The 22209-nt window shown below is 40.9% G+C and overlaps 3 protein-coding genes across 8 annotated transcripts in view; 2 read left to right on the top strand and 1 right to left on the bottom strand.

The window, feature by feature from the left end:
* The window catches only part of LOC108114815 (protein sickie), a 179024-nt gene that overhangs the window by 47312 nt on the left and 109503 nt on the right, over positions 1-22209 (bottom strand). For 4 of the 6 annotated variants that reach the window (XM_017225936.2, XM_017225933.2, XM_017225935.2 and 1 more), the window contains 3 exons: positions 9984-10114; positions 8935-9043; positions 7374-8873 (listed from right to left, as the gene is read on the bottom strand). In XM_017225936.2, coding sequence (XP_017081425.2) covers positions 7374-8873; positions 8935-9043; positions 9984-10114 — 1740 coding nt within the window. Of the gene's footprint in view, positions 1-7373; positions 8874-8934; positions 9044-9983; positions 10115-15785; positions 16040-21845; positions 22086-22209 lie in introns of those variants that run through there. The other 2 variants (XM_017225937.2, XM_017225938.2) reach the window with 2 other exon arrangements.
* On the top strand, positions 372-1001 carry LOC108114756 (protein Turandot E-like). Its single transcript, XM_017225869.2, has 2 exons — positions 372-554; positions 614-1001. The coding sequence occupies exons 1-2, from the start codon at positions 532-534 to the stop codon at positions 999-1001; spliced, it is 411 nt and encodes a 136-aa protein (XP_017081358.2). The 5' UTR covers positions 372-531.
* On the top strand, positions 4610-5147 carry LOC108114821 (protein Turandot E-like). Its single transcript, XM_017225944.2, has 2 exons — positions 4610-4632; positions 4697-5147. The coding sequence occupies exons 1-2, from the start codon at positions 4610-4612 to the stop codon at positions 5046-5048; spliced, it is 375 nt and encodes a 124-aa protein (XP_017081433.2). The 3' UTR covers positions 5049-5147.

Genomic DNA, 22209 nt, shown 5'->3' with positions numbered 1-22209 from the left:
CACAGCAAAAATCTTCACAGACCTGTTATTTTGACATTGAGATTGAATCTAAGGGTATGAGTTTAGCAACCCCATTGAAAATGGGACTTTAAACACTGAGGTACTGCGGATAATAAGGATTCGAATTTTACATTAACTAGTGTAATTATATACCTCAGACTCTCTATGAAGACTCAACCGATAATTGATCTTCATGACCCCCATTTAAACTTTAATTTATAGGCAATCTAAAACCAGACTAAGGTTGTCCTGGTTATATGTCACATGTCGGACTGCAAAAAATGTATAATTCCGGGAATATAAGATTGGATAAAGAAGGAATTTCTTTTGAAATTGCATCCGTTATCTTTAATACAACATTAAGATAATATAATGATTTCCATTGAATTTATGTATTCAGTATTCACCAGAATCACAATATGATAACATAAGGCTCTGCACGATAACAAGTCTCCTATAAATACAGAAGAGTTCCATCAATAATTTATGAGATTCAATCAAACAGTTCGTTGAGAAACATCAGAGTTAAAGATGAGTTCCGCATTGAAATTAAGGTAAGCCATTTCCAAAAAGTATATCAAAGCTCAATCGATGAAATGTTAAATCTTTTTAGCTGCCTTCTGGTCGTTCTTGGCTGTCTCCTGGGAACAGGATATTCCCAGAGTGATGCAGAGTTCGCGGCTAAGGCTCGTCAGATGATGGCAGTTTTTGGCAATCCCTCAGTCGATAGAAACACTCAGGCCCGATATGTGCCTGCATTTGTAGATTTCTATGAGAAATACTCCAATCGGCTTCCACTGACAACTCAGGAACGACAAAAGGCCGATAATTTTGTGAGGAGCTATAGGGCTCGATCATCCCCGAAGGTCGATGGTGTTTCGGCCCAAGGAGGATTTCCCTGGTTGGAAATTTTGGCTCCCATTGTTGGTCAAGTGGTAAAGGTAATCACCAAGGTCATTGCGCCTCAAGCACTTCCTGACTTTGTAAACCCCTTCATATAGAAATATTTAATTTATGCGGGAAGCTGTTCAAATAATATTTCCAATAAAGCAAAAAAAGTTGAAATCATTTCGATACCTTGATTCAAGTACAACTTTCACAAAAGGCCATTGCTTCTTAAAAAAAAAAAAAACACGCGGATCCTTAAATATCACAAAGTTTTATGTGCTTTTCTATACTGAAAATGATTGTAAATCAAATATGAGTGTATTTATTTTTGCAAAACTAAAAAGCTTTTCCCTATCCTTATCTTCAGTTAATAAAATATGTTTCTAATGCCTCACATGAGTAGTAATGTGAAAGGACGTTCAAACAAATGGAATGCCCCGAAAATGTTCGGTTCATTTAACCCAACTCAACAGAAAACAGGAAAAAAGTGGCAGAAAAAATGGAGGCCTAAATAAAGCGTATCAAAACGGGCCAGCCGAGAGGGTCAGTTTGCCATTGAACACTCGAGTGGATAGCAGACAGGTGGAAATGCCCAGTCAGGAAACATTTTTAGTCCTCGGGCCTTGGTTCACTGAATTTCGGATTGAATTAATAAAAACAATTTCCATCCATTATTATGTGGTGAGGTGGATTTTCGGGATGAGTGCGAAATTTATTTTCAATTTGTGCGCCACGCTGCGGTTATTGGAAATTAGCAAAATTAGTAAAGTGGCTTTAAGCGGTGCTTAAAAACTGTAGAGATGAGGGAAGCTAAACTATAAAATTAAGCTTCGAACTCTTAAATGGATGTTGAAAGAGTTTCTTCTAAAGAATTGAACAACAAGTCTGGTAATAATGGCACGCTTTCGCCATAAATCAAGTAAATGGAAAATTGCTTTATTAAATAAAATGGAGGTAGCTGGGATTTCTGAAGTCCAAAGCGAGACTGCTGGCGTCCGAGTCAGAGGATAGCAAGGCTATCGCCATATGTGCGTCCATTTGGCCAACTTCCCATCCCCTCTTCGAACATCCTGTCTGGCATGCACCTAACTGTCTGCTTCCTTGGCCACACACTTTACCCTTTGCCCGTTGGCTTTATCCATGTTGAAATATTTTTGCGCCCTGCTGCATTTTGATTTACTTTCATGGCTAGACAACGCATGTTGAGGCGTCATAAGACCGGCTCACTTGTTGGGCTTCGTAAAATTATGTCCTGCAGGTGTCTGGGCCGCAACTGATTAGCTCCTGCCCCCCGCTTAAAGGACTCTCTGAGTGTCCTGTGGCAACGCCACTGACACTAATGCGACAGGTTGCCACCAGCCAACGATGTGCATTAAAATTCAATTACAAAATATTTTCCAACTGCAAATACGTGACTGAGGCTCAAAAGTCGAGGGTCCAGGGTCACTTTCTTTATATTTGTGGAAAGGGCGGTTCTTTGAACTCCGCGACAGCTGTTCTCATTTACAAGGGCTCAGTGTGTTCCGGCTCCATGGCATTGCATTAATTTCACAGATCAAACGCGATGACAGAACCGCACGCTAGCCTCAGCTAGTCCCATTTTCACTCAAATCCCCATCCACAGTCCATAAGCGCTTTTTAATTAAATGCGTTGATGTGTGGGCCAAGGCTCGATTTTGACAAGTTCTTTTTGGTTTTGAACAGAATTTGTATAGAATTTTGTTTTATTCTTAAACAGCTGATCTTGTGGGTATTGGCGGTGTAATCATTATTTCGAAGAATACAGTATAATTGCATATTTCTTCCAATTTTTGGCTAGGTTAGCAACACAATATTTATTTTATATTCTACAGAGATATTGATAACGACTTTCTTATAATTTACATATGCCTGATAGCCCCTATATGATAATGCAGCTGATTTACACACTGAAAACAGCTTTAAATACTGAAGAGTTCGCTGCACCAATTACAACTTCAATCGAACAGTTCGCAGAGCAAAACATCAACATTTAGAATGAATTCCGCTTTGCAATTAAGGTAAGCTATGGCCAAGAAGTATGGAAGATGCCCAAAAGTAAAATTGAATATTTTTAGCTGCCTTCTGGCCGTCCTTGGATGTCTGCTGGGAACAGGACATTCCCAAAGTGATGATGAATTCACGACTAGGGGTCGTAAGATAGTTGCCGTATATGACAACCCATCACTCGATACTTCTACTTGGGTCCAAAGTCTGCCCGAGTTTGTTAATTTTTATGAGAAATACTCTGATCGGCTTGCACTGACAAATCAGGAAAAAGAAAATGCCGATGATTTTGTGAGAAAGTATAGGTCTCAATCATATCAGAAATTTTATGGTGTTTCCGCCCAGGGAGGCCTCTGGGAGTCCTCTTTCGTACCACTTGTTGCTCAGGTTGTGATAAAGATCCGCCATGCAATTGCTTCTTAACAACCATTTCAGAATTACTTTACAAATTTAAATGGAGATACTTCAAGTGGGTGGTTTTATAGATTATGTTAACACTCAGATCTTCAAAACCAGTAGCTCAAATAAATAAATATCTTGAACTTGACTTGCTGTGAATCTCTGAAAACTTTATATTAATAAGAAGACAGTAAGCTCCTGCTTTTGTTGATATTGAGGGTATTAATGTTTGGTTTGTAAGTTTAAGAATGTAAAGGAACTTGGAACTTGGAACTTGTGAAAAGAACTTGGAAAATTCATATTTATGTTTTTCTAATAATAAAAAATATGACACAATGGATTTAGAAATTATATTACAGTTTATATTATATTTTCAGTTCATTGAATTTTCCTTTCTTATCTTTGATTGCTTTACAAACCCAATTTGTTTTTATTTACGGCAACATTGATAACACAGACAAATTCCTGTAAGCACCAAAATGATAACTCAGCGAATTTTCAGACTTAAAACAGCTATAAATACGGAAGTGCACCAATTATAAGATTTAATCGAACAGTTCGGAGAGAAACATCAATATTTAAGATGCATTTCGCAATGCAATTAAGGTAAGCTGCGACTCCTGGGCTGGTTAATCCTGGAAACAGGACACACCCAAAGTGATGAATGAATTCGTAGAAGGGTCGTGAAATCGTTGCAGTTTTCGACGATCCTCCAGTCGATACATCCACTAGGGCCCGAAAATTGGACCCATTTGGTAGCTTTCTGCTTGACCTTCCAAAGCAGATACGAAGAAAAGAAGAATGTTTTTTCGAGAAAGTATAGGTCTCAGTCATCCCAGAAAGTCCATGGTGTTTCGGCCCAAGGAGGATTCTGGTTACCCCTTTGGGCTCCCTTTGCTGCTGAAGATAGCCATTAGAAAGGCCTTTGCATTAATTTGCATTTCCATGGCAAGATTTCAAATATGAAATATCTCTAGAACGAACTGATAATTATTATTAATGATAATAATGACTGGACACATAGAACATCGGAATATAGAAGGTAATTCCTAAAACAGTGCATTCTTATCTTGAGTTTTTTAATAATTATGTTTTCATTTCTCACACAAAGCGAGTTTCAAGAAATAAAATGTTCAGATAACGCAATAATTTACAATGAATAAATAATTGTTCCCAGAATCAGAAATTGATAACCCAGGGTTCAGCATGCTACAAATTTGCTATAAATACCGAGGAGTTCGATGTGCAATTCATAAGATTCAATCGAACAGTTCGTTGAGAAACATCAGAGTTGAAGATGAGTTCCGCATTGCAATTAAGGTACGTTAGCCCATGACCAAAAAGTTAGTCAAAGATAAGTAGATGAATTTTGAAATATATCTAGCTTCCTTCTGGTCGTTCTTGGATGCCTCCTGGGAACAGGATATTCCCAGAGTGATGCACAGTTCGCGGCTAAGGGCCGTCAGATTATGGCAGTATTTGGCAATCCCTCAGTCGATCAACGCACTCAGGCCCAAAATCTACCAGCATTTGTTGATTTTTATGAGAAATACTCCAATCGGCTTCAACTGACTGCTCAGGACCGACAAAAGGCCGATAATTTTGTAAGGAACTATAGGGCTCGATCATCCACGAAGGTCGATGGTGTTTCGGCCCAAGGAGGATTCTGGTTGCCCTTTTTGGCTCCCATTGCTGCTGAAATTGTGGTAGCCATCGGCAAGGCCATTGCTGGTTAAGAAACCATGACTACTTGCCCAATTTAAATAGAGATATTTAAATTAAGCAGGAAGCTGTTTAAGTAAAAATGATTGCAAAATAAAAAATCTTAGCAAAAACCCTTCATGTATCTTAAAAAAGCGTAAAGTTTTTCCTTGACTTTTCTTTAAAATCATATACGAGTTATGTATTATATAAATGTTTTAAAGAAAAGCCGAAGAACAGGTTAAAACGTGCCAGGGAAAACTGTTTTTTATTTGCCAAGCAATAAATAGCAAGCACAGAGTTCTTCGGAATTAAGTTGAGATTGGAGCTAATAAAACAGAAAAACGGCTAATCATCTTTGCAGGTTTATCTCACCGTTTACCTTAGATAAGACTTTCATAAGTCGCGCCTATTTTCCACCTATAAATACAGAGGTGTTGAGAGTTCTGTTCCTGAGTTCTAATCAAATCGTCGCAGGTTACGCATAAAAAAAGAGTTAAGTTCTGCAATGCATTTGCGACTTTATTACTTTTCCAAACATTTAGCAAACATAGTTACACTAGTAGATCCTTTTTCTGATATTCTATATATAGTAGGAAGGCAATAAGCTTGAGAAAATAAAAATATAAGAAACATTCAAAGAAGTTTTGATAAAACTGCGAGTTACTGCGAAGACGCCTGGATGATAAGGCATTGGCTCCAGCATGCTGAAAATATTGCTATAAATACAGAGGTCTCGATTAAACCCCCTTAAGAATCAATCGAATCGTTCTCAGTGCAACATCAGAAGAAAATATGAAATCTGCAACATTACTAAGGTAAGATATTTCCCAAAATAAGTAAAAAAAACCCTAGTAGAATAACCGTGAATATTTTCAGCTGCCTTCTGGTTGTCCTTAGCTGCCTTGTTAGTGCAGGACATGCACAGAGGGATCCCGAGTTCACGGAAAGAGCCCGTGATATTCTTGATTTCTATCAAAACCCTTCCGTGGATACTAAGACCAAAAATCGGTATTTACCAGTATTGATTGACTTCTATGAGAAATACAGCAATCGCTTACCAGTGTCACTTGAAGAACGTGCGTATGCCAATGATGTTGTAAGAAGGTTTTGGGCACAAAAGGCCCAAACATTTAATGGGGTGCCTGTTCAGGGAGGAAGACTTGTGGAAGCTCAAATGGTTCCCTTTATTAAGTCAATTGTAAGTGCTATTGTTGACGCCGACACCAATTACGCAACTACATATCTTTCTAAAGTACAAAAAGGCAGTGCAAGTGACAACAAAAATTAAAGTCTAAAATAAAGTTGCAATCAAAAAAGAACCAGCAATCCTGTGCCAGTCAACCGTATTGATAATATCTTATAAGATGAAAAAAACGTTCCAATAAATCCATATTTCCCAAACAAGTTTCAACCTTTTCTGAAATCGATAGGCTCAAGTGGGTTGGTGGATAGATGGGTATCTATGGGGATTTCCTGCCTGGTGTGCCTGTCAATACCTGTGCGAGGAGCATTTCCTGTTAACAGGTTAGCATTGTCGATTGTCAAGTTGCCTGCCATTGACAATTTGTAAATGACATTTGACATGCCGCAGCACGAGTGCGGACCCAAATCCAGGCAGTCGACATCGAGTGGATTTTATGCAAATTGGCAAATTTCAGCTGTGGATCGGGTCGGTTCTGGCCGTTGTCAAGTGGATACTCTTGTGTATCCTGCAGGAAGTTGTTAAGGTAGTCAAGTGGCTGCCATCGCAATTAACTGCTTCACATGGTGATGAGAGGTCCTCGATGATCTGAGCCCCCAAACATCAAAAGTGTGGCTAAATTGTGCGTTGCGCCCAGTGAAAAATGTGACAACAAAAAAACTGCGCTACGAAATGGAGCCAGCTGAGTGAAATGACACCCGAAACCATTGAAAGTTCACTGAGGCCTGAAGGCAAAGTCGAAGTCCATTTAAATTCCGCTTTATTGCCCACCACCAAGCCGCTAAAGAATATGCAACAGCGGGGTCCATCTCTTCTTGGAAACAACCAGCACTGGCGATACTCGAACAACGGCAATTTCTGGTTGACTCATTGGTGTCAGCGGAGGCAACACAGCCATAAGAAGCACACTTCAGAGATGAGTCATGGCAACTGGCGAGAAAGTAAGTGACGACCGAAAAGAACCACAGAGCCAATCAAGGCTCATTTATAATGAGGTTGCATGTGGGTGGAGGAAAACGAAGTAATATTGATTCTACATAGGAGCAATCTATAGTTACTAGTAAATAAATCTTTCTTAGCAATATATATTCCAATATGTTTTCAAATCTAAAAATGTAACTAAGTTTATAGTAAAAAGTACAAAAGCCAAGCTCACCGTTCTTCGATAGTTGTAGGCAGTTGGGTGCGTGCCCGCATCATGCTGAGAAAGTGTTTTCCATGTGATATGCCGCCTGGGGATGAACTTGGCCCATTTAGACCACTACTGCCCTCCGAGAGGTAACCGTTGTCGATGTCATGGAATCGAGATCCTCCCGGGGAGCTACCCACTCGCAAGGCATCGCCATCACTGCAATATCCCTGGCCAATGTCCGATTCGCAAAAGTCCAAGTACGACTGATGTGGATGATGGCCACCACGTGATCCTCTTGTGGGCAAGGTCACGTGCGAGTTATAGCCCCTGAGAAGTGGTCTCATGGGCAGTATTGAAGTTCCAGTGGATGTTGGTGGTGGAGGCAGCTGTTCCTCCTTGGACTCGTAGATAGTGCCCACAATCTTGGAGGGAATAGTATGGAACTTGTTGGGCGACGCGGTGGGCGTATTGGGGGCCGAGTTTACCAGAGGCCTAGGCAAACCCTGCCGTTGGTGGTGCGTTGGTGAAGCTAGTATATGGGGTCCGGCATTGTACTCCAACTTGCGAGGAGCACTCAGAGCGGACTTCGGTGGCGGAAGGCGACTGCTACCATATATACCCGAGCTGTGCTGCGGGGTACTGGGCTCGCTCATATAACCATGCGATGATATGTGACTCGTTGGCTGACTATTCGCATAGTAAGGAGGTGGTGGCGTCTGAAGGATATGTGTGCTGTTGGGTGGTGGCTCAACCACCGGTGGTTGGGATATGTTCGAGGATATGTCGCTGGTTTCGCGTTTGAGCAATGGTTGATGCTGATTTTGCTGGGTCTCCACAGATGGAGGATGGCCAGCACCAGCACCACCGAATGAGGGTAACTTACTGGTGCCTTTGATGGCGGCAATTGGCTTGGGTAAACCACCGCCACTGGGACTCTGGAGCAATTGGGGCGCTTTCAAGGAGCTCTTCGAATCGGACTTGGAGTGCAGCGAGGACTTTGAGGCCGTCTTGGGTGTATTCTTCTCAACACCACCCACTCCTCGAATCAAAGAAGCCTTGCCAGTTCGTCCCATCGTTGAGCTTCGTGACTCATTCCCAGATTCGTCCTTGTTCAAGGACCTCGCCGGACTCTTCTCCTTCTTGTCCAGCTTGGTTGCCTTGTTCGTCTGGTCTTTCTTTTGCTGGGCAGCCAGAAGCTTGGACTGTTTGGTCTTGGGCTGCGGCTTCTGGGAACTCACGCTAATACTGGGTGGCTTCAGTTGGGAACCATGACCGTCATTCAGACTCAGGCTGGAATCGGATCTCTCTGAGCGTGCAGAACTAAACCCCGAGGAGGATGAGGTCCTCTTCGACTGTATCTGCGTTTTGCTGGCCACCGAGGCCGCGTTTACTGCATTTTGTTGCTTCTCCTTGTTGAACAGCTTCAGCTTGTCCAGCATGGAGTGCTTCTGGGGAGCTGTCTGGGGACTACTCGGCGACGGAATGCCGCTCTGGTGGCCACTCTTCACGCTCGGCGGTCGCAGGCTGGGAGGATTACAGTATTAGTGAAAAAACATGAATGTAAAGAATTTTAAAATTGCATTACCTGTTGTTATTACCGCTCTTGAGGCTCTGGATAGTGTGATTGCTGGTGGGCGGACTGTTTGGACGGCTCGAATTGAAATCACTTCCGCTCTTTCCCAGGCCCGGTATCGCTGAAAAAAGAGAACGACATCAAGGTTTACAGATTGCTTTACGGAACTGCTAACCCACTCGATTTTATGAATTTCGGCGCCCACTTAACAGGGAAGAGTCAACCTATAAATCAGTGCAAAAGGGCAATGCCGGGACGTTAAACTTAATTAATTGCCTTGCGTGAGGCTGATAACAGATTGGGAGGAGTCTTTCTGCTCCGAGATTTATGTCTGCCCAGAGACCCACCGAATATTTGGTAAATAAATCATCATGGAGAGTGAAAATGTTCTATAAATATGCCCAACAACGTGAATCAAGCACAACAAAGCGTTTTGTTTCGGCTTCTTTTACAAATTGGGTCAAAAATGCATGACAAACTGGGAAATGTATATCCTTAAATCAAATCTCAACTTTTACTTAATGTTTTTCTGTTACTCTGAAGTGAGAAAGCAAAGCTCTTTTTAGGAATTTATGTAATTTGTGTTCTGAGGAAACCCAGAAGTTGCCAGTGCCCTTTGCTATTCAGTTTGAGGTAAAGAATTTTTGTATATTTGGGGCTTGGCATTCCTTTGTTTTTGAAGTACTCTCCAGTCTCCTAATTAAATGAGGAATTCAGTTACATATTCCACAAATCAACGACACCTTTCTCTGAGAGACTTTTTGGACGGGGGTGGGAGGCCATTCTAACCCCAAAAGGGGTCCCCAGAGAGCTTTGATTGCGATGGAAGGATCTCGGTCACAATCCCACCCAGAGAACGCATTTGAAAAAGGGCTAAGTGCAGTGCCTGCTTTTCAGCTTTAGGGGTTGTTTACTGTGCCATAAGACCGAAATTTGTTTATTCCCGGTAAACAACGGGGAGATCCCTCACCTTCCCCTCAAAAAAACGCAACAGGGTTGGTTGGGAAGGGGCTTAAAATATTTTTTAATAAATTTCCCAGGCCATAGATGGGTGTACTCACATGGTGTATGGTTGGGTGTGGGTGGCAGTGGACGCACTTTATCCGGCGGACAGCGCCGTTGAACCATCACGGTGGCGGGCAGTGGAATGGCAGTTCCGCCATTGACCTTTGCATAGGCGGGCGCAATTTGTCTGTAAACGAGAAAAAAAAGATACATGAAGTTATTAAACTGCATATAATAGCACAAATATGATATGAATTCACAGAGAATTGCAAATATATGTTTTACAAACAGAAAAGAAATAATATTTTATGGTTTTAATGCCAGACGCCCACGCCCCCTGTCCCTGTAAATATTTATAGGCAGTCGCAATCACAGATTTTCCTCGACTGCGGTACAGTATCTGCAAGATACTTTTAAAAATAATTTTACGCTTATAAATTAATGAACATAACACCGCCAAGCCCCTTGCTGCAATAAAAAAAATTAAAGAAGAGAAACAACAACGACTTTAAAGCTCGGCAATGCAGTAAATTTTTATGATTCGTGCCCGTAAATTTGCATATCTCGTTGATTGTCATACGACAAAGATACTTTTGCCTGCAGACCTGTGTGAGAAAGCATAGTTGAGTAGCTCCTTGAAATATTCTTGATTGGTTGCAAGTCTATAATTGTTATTCAATTGCCTAGAAATGTATTTTTAAGTCTGACATGAGCAAAGTACGAGATTGGTGGTAATTAAAGTTGACATTCACAGAAGTAAAAACTTTAAAAAATCAACAAATAAATATATTTCATTCATTCATTTTATAAGTATAAGTAAGAAAAATTCCAGTCATTAATATTACTTTTCATCTTCTTAAATAAATCAAAACCTAAGAAAATGTCAACTAAAAGCTTAAACCTTTTCCCAGCTGGGGATCCCATCATAATTACCCAAGCCAACAAAACAATTTTCCAGAGCTTTTCCTTCAAGTTTGCGCAATTAGTCATAAGTCTGATTAAGAAGGCAAATTAAGAGAGAAATAATAAAAAAAGACAAACGCACTAACTTTTAATAAGTCGCGCACATAAACTTCTGGACGGGATACCAAGCCAACTGCCAGACAAAGATACAAATGTATCTTACGGCTGCTGCTGCTGCTGTTGCTGCCACACAATTGTTGTTGGCCATTAATAAGTCAGCCAGAGAGCGGGTAACAATTGTATTAAATGAATAAAAAGCAGACAATAAAAACAAAGCTGACAGACAAATGAAGTTGCCGTGGCCGTAGCTGCTTCCAACAGCAAATTAAATACGCACGCCAGACACCAAAAAGGATCTTTCCATCGTCAAGACATTTTCACTTGCCATTGCGCAGACAAACGGCAAACGAAACTTGGCAAAATCTTACAAAATTACTTTCATATTATTTTATTTGCATTTTATATTGTTCCTCAAGACGTCTACGGAGTTTGGTACGCCTTTGTCGGCGTGGATTTTTTGAGCAAATGTCGATTTTTTCCCATATGAGGGGCTTCTTTCCAGGCATTAAGCTTTGAAATGTTGGAGTGGAAGAGGAGGATTGTGAAATATGCATTTTAAAAGGAATACCTTTGTATCTTGTAGAAGCTCAGACATACTGAAATGGTGTATTGGTAAATATTGCAAGTCTGTTTTTCACATAAATAACTTTATATATTTATGAAAAAGTATCAAGAACCCATATTTATGCCACACTCACATAAAAAATAAATAACAATGACCATCTTGAAACCATTTAAACGATCATTACAAATCTTTTCTATATATCCTATCCCTTTGCAAGTTCACTAATGATGGATTTGTATATGTCTGACATTCCCCAACCCACTCGAATACCTTAATAAGACTCCTTCTCTTCACCAACAGCCACCAAGAACTACTGTTCACCTTGTTATGAGTGGGAAATGCATTTCGTATCTTTTGGCTGCAATCTCCTCTTTCAGGTGTCGCATGTCAAAAGTGATGCGCCGGGCGCCTCGACATCTCTTTATTTGCCGTATTTTTCCCCTCTTTCCCGCCTTTTGTGCAAATTGAATTTACGTCTTTAGTACGCATTTTTGATTTGTTCCTGGAGATGCGGAGATTTGCACAGATGCAGAACCAAACCGAACAGAACGAGGAACAGCTGCCAAATGTCTTTGACCTTTGCTGGCAGACAGAATGAGTGTGTGCTGCTCATAATAGTAGCTATGCCACTGTGGATGGCTGATATTCCTCTGATTCACTGCCTCTTGGTGGCATTCACCTGTGTTTTAACATCTCCTCCTCTCCTCTATGCCAGGCCCACGCAGTTTTGGACCAGTCACTAAACATTTCCGTATGGCGGGGGAAATGTTGATGGCATCTGTATTTATATATGTATGGAGTCCTGCCCCTCTTGCAACACCCCGACTAAAAACTTCTCGTCCTGGCTGCCCATTAGTTTGCATTGCATTTCGCTGCTGCTTTGTGTACAATGTATCACTTGAGTTGCATTTGTCATGGCAACAGCTTCTGGAAGCCTGACTGCCATTGGGGAGCCAGGCATTACACTGGCGGAAAAAGGGAGTTTAGAAATGTTACTAGAATTGTAGAGTAGCTTTACCTAAGACTTTCCTCAAGACATGTACTCCTTATCTGCTGTTAGAATTTTCAATATTATTTATATAAATTTTATTTACAGTGCAATTAAGACGAGAGTGAGGCAAGAAGTCTCCGCTGGCTTTGCCTGCTGTGACCATTTTGGGAATCTGCCAGTTGCCTTTTATGCAGCATCTTTCGCTTTTATTATTGCAACGCACACATGATGGCAATGCATGGCGGCTGCCCGTTATGGTTAGAACTCGAAATCCGGCTTGGCCCTTTGGCATTTGAGTTATTTAACAATAAGGGGGAGGATGGAGGGGGAGCTACATGATTTTCTCCTTCAAGTGACTGCACCTCTAAAGACTCGTCACGTTAGATCGTTTCAGCCAATTTTCACATCAATCGTAACCCAAAAACCTCTTGAACCATCCGAGTAGCCAGTTGTTGCGGCGGTTTTGCCGTTAAGTGCAGAGAGTTTTCATAAATTTGTTATAGCAATTCGGTTGGCTACTGCAACAAACCGCCAGAGAACCAGAGAACCAAAGAACCGCTATCCAAAACAAAACCGCATCCATCCGATACATCGCCATGCCTTCCTGTCAGCCAAAATCAACAGCCAAGGCCTGTTTGCAATTTATGCGAGTTGGTCTGGCCAAGAAGCCAGAAGACCACAACTTGGGCCACTCGAGAATAAGTTACTTCGTCTTTGGAGTGCTTTATTTTGTACGTTTTGTATCTTACAGTTTGCCTCTTTTATGGGCACTTTTGAGTAGGTGTTGAATGGCTGGTAATAAGCATAATTATATGCCATTGATAGGGCCAAGGAGTGGCCAGCTAACAGAATCGCATTAAAGACCTATTCACGGGCAGAGTCGATGGGGAATGTTTACGCCTTGCGGGAACCTCGAAATGGAAATCGATTCGTTGTGTTTATTTGGCTCAGCTTCTAATGAAATCACAAACAAATCGCGAGAGGTGGAGTGCATTTTCCAGAAAAGAAATCTTGTAAGGGTATTGCTTTGTTTACAAACTCGTATCCAGTGTAACTCCTTATAAAGTTATCATGTTGTCAGAAAGTCTTGCAACAACTCCGCGTAGTTTTTCGCTTGAAAACGTATATCTTCTGCTGATGAAAGTCTTTGGGGATATCTCTCACTCTTTTTCATTTGGCTCATAATCAACACCGGCTTTGTTCTTAACTAAAAGCCATGTCACAATGTCTCCGCCCTTTAGAAATGCTGGTAATGCGATACCCCAAGAGAACGTGTTCATTCTTAAGAGTCGTGTACCATCATCTACATAGTGCCCCAGCCCCTTTGGGATACTCCTGGGTTTCTGGCCCACCAGAACTACAACCACACTCCGTGCTCTTTCATTTTCAAGTGCAGACATAAAGTCACGATTTTCAGTTATTAGACGGAGTGAAACTTGTCCGTGTTTTGTGTTTGTATGACTACAGAGACGCATTTTCTCAGCTGCAGCAGCTGTGCTGCCACAAGAAACAATTAATAGCGTCTGCCAAGATCCATCTACCCCATTCCAGATCGGCTAACTCAAAGATGTTTCTTTAGCCTGCTAATGGCTGTCGTCGTCATCGTTGGACTTGCCACCTTTTGTTGCCTGGTTGACATCTTTAAATATGCAGCAGGTTGGCTTAAGCCCTGTAAACAAGCCGCAAATGGAGAGTGGCCGAGCAAACAGTGGAAATAAAAGCATAAAGTGGGCAAAAAAAGGAAGTATGGGAGTCCCGCAGGACGGGGGTGTAAGCAGCAGCTCTGTGGAGAGACCCTCTTCGGCAGCTTCCACACTTGGCCAACTCAAGTGGCAACTTCCACTTCTTTGTGCCACGGCGTCCAACTCAGTCCGTAGCCTACATAAGTATGGTTTTTCCGATGGCAGTAAGTTAAGGGAATCAGTTTCTTAAAGGAAAATGTTGTCGGAATGACTATAGAAGGAGATTTCAGAGGGTATATCTTGAAAGCAAACTTATCTTTTGATTATGTCATTAATTTACTAGCACATGAATATTAATAGAGTTGACATCATAAAATCTTTTTAGCCATCGCCAATAATAAACTTCACTTCATAAAGTTTACTTTCATCTTTCAGATGTATGTCCTAGGACACATTCTGCCTCTCTAATGACCATATTTATAGCGTAACCAAACACAAAATAGACATTTTCTTCACACCCAGAGCAAAATGCAGCTGACAACATTTTGTGTTTTATATTTTTGTTTGACGAGTCTAACACACATATGTGAGATATATCCCGTGCGGGGGTTGCTCAAACAAATATGATTTTCCAAGGGTTGCAGCCAGGACTTCTGATAAGTAGCAGGACGGACCCAGGCGTTACGCACTCTGAGATTCCCAAGACTTTGCTCTCTTTTTCAATTATGCAACTTTGGCAAATGTTTTATTTATTGACTTTGAAAGAAGGAGGAGGGGAAAATGAGAATGTCACACCATTTCCATCATAACTGAAAGGTTTTTAGATACGGTGGTTGATTTTGGGCATGCGTTTTCCTTTTGAAGATTATTTCCAGGGGGTTGCCGTGGCACTCCCTGCAGTGCTCGCATATCAAAAATGCACTTTGAAATATTTGAATAATATAAAATATATATAGAGAGAGAGATATGCGTGGCAGCTGAACTCAGGCGATCGCTGGATTATGCAATGAGTTTCGGGCAGAGAGGGCAATAAACCGATGGCTCTCCAGCTGAATTTAGATGCCGTCTGGCTGGCAGCCAGAACTTCTTCATTGAGATCCAAGTACTTTCAGTCCTACGATCATTGCGTGTCATCTTCTGTGTCGCTTTCGGCACCTCCAGACATGTGTATATAAACCAAAAATAAAAAACGTAACGTAAGACTCACAAAGCTAAAGCCTAAGACAGACATTAATTATGAATCTGGAGTGAGCTGGGAAAAAGTATTTGCACTTGCCCGCAAACATCTTGGGAACCACAAAAAGTCATTTCCATTAGCTGCCCGGAAAATATGTTCCCATTCTAAAAATATCTCGCTTAGCTTGGGAAATTATCGTAAATTTGGTGGAACTTTGTTTTCATTTTGGGATATAGATAGACCAGAAAGAAGTCGGGGATGATTGACTTGATTTATTGCCCTGACACTTGGCTCAATTCAAATGTTTTTCCGCACGCATGATGACACTCATTAGTGGCCAGAAATGTAAACTGACGTTTTCCCGGAATGAAATATATATATGTATATGCGAGTATATATCCAAAAAGTTCTTTTTGTTACCTTCTGACATCCGGTGAGTTGGGTAGACTGCGACATTTCCGTGAACTTTTGCCACCATTCGCCGATGAGGAAGATGCATTGCCCATGGTTTCAATGGGTTAATGGTGATTATCGATAACTAATTTAAATTTGGCATTTGGATGCAGCTTTGGCACTGAATAAGCTTGGATTTATTTCTGGATTTCTCACATTTCTTTGTTGACACTTAAAGTTATTGCATTGGTACAGATCTCTTACAAAAATATGTATTTCTACTTTAAAGATATTTATAAAAAAAACAAATTAAATAACTTGGGAATAAGTTATGAATGGCTTTTTAATAGCTTCATTTGTTTATATTTATAGCTTTTATGTTGTATACTTTATGGCTTTTTAAAAATTTTATGAGGTCTCTCAGTGCTCTGTCAGTTTATTAAAAGATCAAATGGAAAAAGTTGTGGTCCCCACGAAAAAAGTTTCTATATTTAAAAACTCTGTTCTGGGGGGGGAACTTACAGAAATCTAACTCGATTTCCATCCACTTTTCTCTACTTTTCCCATTTAATTACATAAACACACCATTTTCACACTAATTATAAGCTCAGATATCCGAATGGTCTCTGTTTACTCTGTGTAATTAGTTTGCAATTTAGCGGGGGATGCTGGATGCTGGATGCTGGAAAACAAGGACAAATGGACATGAGTCCGAGCGAATGTCTGGTCGCAACGCCCCCAAGTTAAATACAGGGCGAAAAGGGAAAAAATAATCCATTTTGGGATGACCAAAGCGAAATATTTGCCCAGCACTTTGATCTTAACCCAAAAACAAATGGGGGTGGCTCGGGCTGGCGTAGGAACTTAATGCAATTAAATGAACATATTTGCAACTTCCGTGGAAGACCAACAAAGCCAGACGAACCGACATTTGTTTTTGATGTATGACTGCCGATGCGGCTAATCGAGAAGAACCCAAAAAATAGGGTAGATTGCTTGATTCTTCCTCAAGATTGAGCGGATAGCCTGCTCTTTTTGCTGGTTCTTGGCAGGAAAATCAATAACTTCAATTACAAGGATGGAAAGCTGGAGAAAAAAAAAAAGTATTGCGTGTAAATAATACGCACGTGTGCGTGACACGTGAGTGGGTGGCAGTTGCAGCCACCCACTGAGCGAGCTTTCTGTTTTTTTTTACGAATATTTTCAAGTGCCTGCTAAATGCTCTAAAAGTGGTCATATTTTTACAGCACCCCTCAGAAGAAGAAGAGCTGCGAGGGTGCGAAGTTCATGCTTAATCAATTTGTCGTAAAATGTAATGGGCAGAAAGGGCTGAATTCGATTCGATAAATGTAACAAGGGATTCGACACGTGTGCCAGTTATTTTCCCTTCGACTTTGACTTATGGATACATTCTTACTGATTTATTGAAAGTTTGCAGCGGTTGCGTAATCGCACTGTCACAGCAAACAATTTCAACAATCAGAATCTCAGCTGAAAAGCTGAAGGTGGCCCGGACTAGGCCAGACCGAGAAGCACTCGACTCAACTGAGTACCGACTGACTGCATAATTTCCATAAATTGTTGCAAATTGCTGTTTGTTGTTTGTCACTCAAGTCTCTGGGCCCAAAGAGCCTGGCCTGACAAGCCGAAGATGTGGAACAGGAAGTTAAGCGGGGCATCTATAGAAATCCATGAATAGTACAAGGGGTGTCTTGCCAGGCAGAATATGGGAGTATATTTGTAGAGTGAATGGGTTGTGCTCAGCAGACTTTTGACCCAAGATGACTTGGTTTTGAGCGGGGAATAAAGCAAGGAATGAGAAAAAGTGTTGCGTTAATAAGCTCTTGATGAAAGTTTAATGAAGTTATTAGGCTATAAAGTTTAACATTTTTAATGACTGGAAAGAAGGCAAGTAATATTATCCAATGTCTAAAGCCCTTAAGCACTTTTATAACCTTTTCCCTAACATTATTTCCACTTCTGCAACCGATTCCCATCTCTCTCTCCATCACCCTCCATAATCACCGATAACTAATCGTTCGATTTGAGAAATATCACGTACCAAACTTGAACCGCAACTTTTTGACACACTTAAAATGCCGACGGCCTTTCGTTTGAGATGGCGGGTGGGAGGGAAAAACTTTCGAGTGGAGGGACAGAGTGATGTTCTTATCAGAACGTTGCACTTTTCGCACACTGCATAAAAAGTGGCAAAGTCGTTTATTCAGGTCTTATCTATGCCGGCACATAAGAGGCCTGAGGGGCGCTGTAAGGAATTATTAAAATCGGTTTTTGAAAATGCATTTTGCATATTGCCTCGGGGCTCTATAGAACTGGAAATTGACGTTTAGTCACGTACAATGGTGCCCACAAGTTGGCCACAGGAAAATAATTTAATATGCGGCAAAAGAAGTGGCAAGAAGTTGTTGAAAGACACGCATACAAGTGAACCAATATATGTAAAAACACTGGGAAAAACTTGGGAAATATGTAAAAAGGATTTTACAAAAACTTTTAAAATATAGAAATGAACTATCTTAGTATTAAAATTGATATTTAAGTTACTAAAACTCCGCTGGGCTTGTTAAACACCTTAAACATGTTTTCTTTTTTGACAATTTTCTCATGTAATGTAAAAGCCAAATTTTCCCAGTGTATACATACAACAGTTGCCTAAGGAAGTGATATCGTCACGAACATAATTTTCTAGCTAGCAAAGAGCGCTGTTAGCAGTTGGTGGGTTGTTTTTGGGGGATCCCCTTACGTTAGAATGCAGTTTTGAAAGGAAATTCACATAGAAAATTAATGGATCCCCAAAATGGTTTAACTCTGGCATTGTTGTTACTGGACAAACCCCAACAGACAGACAGAGCTTGGGGCCTTTTGGCTTGTCTATTGTCCTGAAGCGTCTCGAAACATAAATCTAACAATGCTGGCGTTCAATCACTCCTCTGCTTCGCTGGGTTTTTAGGAACTCCAACGTGGCGCTACGAGCACATGCAGTGCATATCAAACCGAACTTCGACTTTGGCTTTAACAAATAAATTCCGAGGAGATTTATGGCAAAAAAGTCCGCCCCCGGAGCCGCCGCCGCAATCCCCTCTTAACTGACATAAAAAAATACTTCCATCTAAATATAAACAAAAGGCGAAGGCATAAAATGAAGGGGGCATTCGAGGGAGGTTGTGGAGAGTGGGAAACAAATTTAAAACGTGCAAATGCACGTGCTGCTCCAAATTTTCCTAAAGCCAGATGAGGGGGTAAGTATGTAGGATGGGGCAGAGGGCAGGGGAATGCCTTTTGCGCTCCAGCAAACAGTGGGGACCAAAACAAAAATAGACAAGTTTATGGAGCAGAAATCAACTTGAAAGCGTCTTTTAGCTTCCGCTTAAATATACAAAAGTGGAAAAACGAATGAAAAACAAAGGGAAAAAGATAAAAGTTTCAAGAGTGTCACAACTTTGTGATACCCTCGTATCTTTATGAGCACTGCACTTTTGTGGAGAGGAAATAAATCTCTTTTACTGCCTTCCGTAGAAGGTAAGGAAAATTAAAAGCAAACCAATATTTCAAACTTCCATAGAAACTATTTTACTAGCAGTCATAAATAAAGTTTTATTAACTATTTTTTATTGGTTTCTTGCTGGCAATTTTCTCTTTTCCACCCATCCAGACTACAGAATTCTCTAACGGCTAACAAGTGCTGGGTATCTGAAAAGGAAACCCGAAGACAAAAGCGTTTTTCTTTTTATATGTCAAAGCAAATCAACAATTTGTCACGGCATTTTGCATTGAATGGTTGTTGCAAGAGGAATGACAGGAAGCAGGGCAAAGTTTCGGGTTGGGTGAATGGATTTATACGAATCTCTCACTGTTTTTTCTTTTCGGGGCAACTCAAAATGACATTTGTTTTCCCGACTATGTCACTTTACCCTTTCCAACTCGTTGTCGCCAGCCAACCAATTAACTGGTTGAAAGGGTCCGCCTTGGAGATAGAGGTGTGGCCCACATCTTGCATTTAAATCGAAAAAATTTAAATACATAAATATTTCATAATCGTTCGAGTGGCTTTTGAAGTTGCAATTGACATTTCCGTGAGCTGTCGGGGATCTTGATTCCTCGCTCCGCTGGTCAATTGAAAAGGCGACAGAAAACACCATAAAGATAATCACTGTATCTGAACGAAAGGAAGGCCTGGGTGGTCTTTCAATATATGGCGACAGAGATTGCCACAATTCCAAACTAAAGACCCACATACTCGTATATGGCTTATAAATTGCCCAGCAATTTGCATAAAATTTGAGTAGTTTGTTGTGAAAGGAAAATGGCAAGTAATTTTCAACTGAGTATCAACTTTGGAGTTTGCTAAGTTGGCTAAATAATAATCTTTTAATATAATCATAAGCAGAGTTAAATAACTTTCTCTATTCCCCATTTCAGCTATAATTCTGAAGACAACTTCATAATTCATGCCAAGCAGTTCGTCATAGAAACCCACTTAACTGTCATCGCAACCGCAAGGAGCTTAACCCATCTTCCCCTTGGCCATTATCATTACCATAATTAAATCATTAGCGTAACGCTGCCATCAACTAATAATCCACACTCCCTCGACTGCCAGCTACCTCGAGTTATTCACACGCTTAGCCCCGAGACGTTATGCCCCTATCATTAGCCCATGTTTTGAGTTCAGTTGAGAGGAGAAGAGCCGCCGAGCTGCCTTAACAATTGATTTTACTTGTTTGATAATTTGACAGCTTGCTTTCTGATATCTTGAATTTCTGGCGGTTCTTTGGATTCAATTCGATTTTGATTCTGATTTCGATTTGGCTTCTGTGAGGGTTGCTGTTCCGAGTTCAATGCTCTCCCCCATAGAAGGATTTTGACAGCGCCTGTTACCCGCTTGTCAGATTGCCAGCTTGTCAGTTTGTCAGATGTCAAAGACAGGGCAAAATTGGAAAATTGAAAATCCCCGACTTAGCTGCCTTCCTTCGTAGCATCTTCTTTGGCCATGTTTGCCCAACTCTTGGTAACCATAATTAGCTGAAATCCCAAATATGGTAAGTTCTTTTCATACGAGGAAGCATAATCCTTTTGGTCCCAGCTGCCACTTGAACGAAATGAAATTAGAGAAGCAAGGGAACACGCTTCAAGGAGCTCTGTAGAAGCGAACGATTCGAGGCGGTGATTAATTGAAGACACGCGTCGTCGTGAGACCCAAAAACAAAAACCGGTTAACAACCAGTCATCAGACTTTGGGCCTTGCAGCTTCTGCAGCATCTGTGATCCAAGCCGATGACAATGGAGATTAGCACCCCTTTTGGGATCCCAATTTCGGTTAGCTACTCTATCTATTGTCTGCGACTAATTACCGTTGGGTTCTAAATTATAGCCAACTCCCATTTTCTTTCAGTCTCTGACAACTTTCGGGGGCAGTCATTTGGAAAGGTGGTGAATTAGGGTGAAACTGACTGATAAGAACTCAGATAAAGGTTACCCTTTTGCTAAACGATGTTTCGGTTGGATAAACCCATAGTTAAGATTGTATTTCAAGAACATGTAAACGAACTTTCACAAAATATTTATGAAAGTTTATTTACTTTGGTCAAACATAAATCAAGCTTAAGGGTTTCAGAGGAAAACCAGTAATTACAAGAGAGTTTTCAATGCCAACAGTGACAAGGAATCGAATAACTGGCATAGCCCTATTAAGTTGCTTTAAGCAGAAACTCTTTTTATGTAATTTAAAGTAAAACTTTCCAGTTTTTTAATCACCAAACTTTTTGCTCCCCGAGGTCCGCTGACATTAAAACCACTCCTTCCAAGGATTTAAATAATGCAGGACTCTTATCTAGAATGTATAAAACATTCTGACCGCCGGTCCGTAGAGACAAAAATCTGTCTGGACTGGCAATTTTTTGGTCACTGTTTGGTTTGTCTGCCGTAAGCCATTTAATTTGTGTGCACTGCGATAAGGCGTTAATTATGGAGGGTGCTAAAGAGTTCCAGAATAATGCTGATGGTGCTACTACAAAGCCATAAAGTATGCAACAGTCTGTTGGACAAGTTTTTTGGGGCAAACTTTACTTTAAAAATCTGGTAAAATTCCCAAGTAAATTCTCTGAAAATCTATCACTTTCCACATGTATAATTTTTGGCACTTTTGAACGAATCTGGTCGTTAATCAATTTTATTCACACTCTCTTTGATTTGCCGCCATTTATTTATGCGAGTGGCACGCGTCGTTGAAAAACCGGCGAAACAAAACAAAACAATCCGTAAAAACCGCACGAAAAACTTCCGCCTCCGTCGACGCAACCAAATCAACTGTTTATAGCAGCTTCGAAGAACTGGCTTTTGCCGGGAGTTTTCTTTCCATTCGGGTGGAAAACACACGAACACACCTCGCTCTCTCTGTGGGTTTCTCTTTGCCCTAAATACTCTTAAGAGC

This window comes from Drosophila eugracilis, unplaced genomic scaffold (genome assembly GCF_018153835.1).
Source record: "Drosophila eugracilis isolate 14026-0451.02 unplaced genomic scaffold, ASM1815383v1 contig_513, whole genome shotgun sequence".
Taxonomy (NCBI): domain Eukaryota; kingdom Metazoa; phylum Arthropoda; class Insecta; order Diptera; family Drosophilidae; genus Drosophila; species Drosophila eugracilis.
The sequence above is the reverse complement of the archived record's forward strand: the minus strand, read 5'-3'. Positions and strand labels throughout refer to the sequence as shown.

Bases quoted from the DNA above. Each gene is read 5' to 3' on its own strand.
- LOC108114756 (XM_017225869.2), top strand. From the start codon at position 532: ATGAGTTCCGCATTGAAATTAAG. The intron at 555-613 runs GTAAGCCATTTC...AAATCTTTTTAG, and splicing joins AGTTCCGCATTGAAATTAAG to CTGCCTTCTGGTCGTTCTTG.
- LOC108114821 (XM_017225944.2), top strand. From the start codon at position 4,610: ATGAGTTCCGCATTGCAATTAAG. The intron at 4,633-4,696 runs GTACGTTAGCCC...AAATATATCTAG, and splicing joins AGTTCCGCATTGCAATTAAG to CTTCCTTCTGGTCGTTCTTG.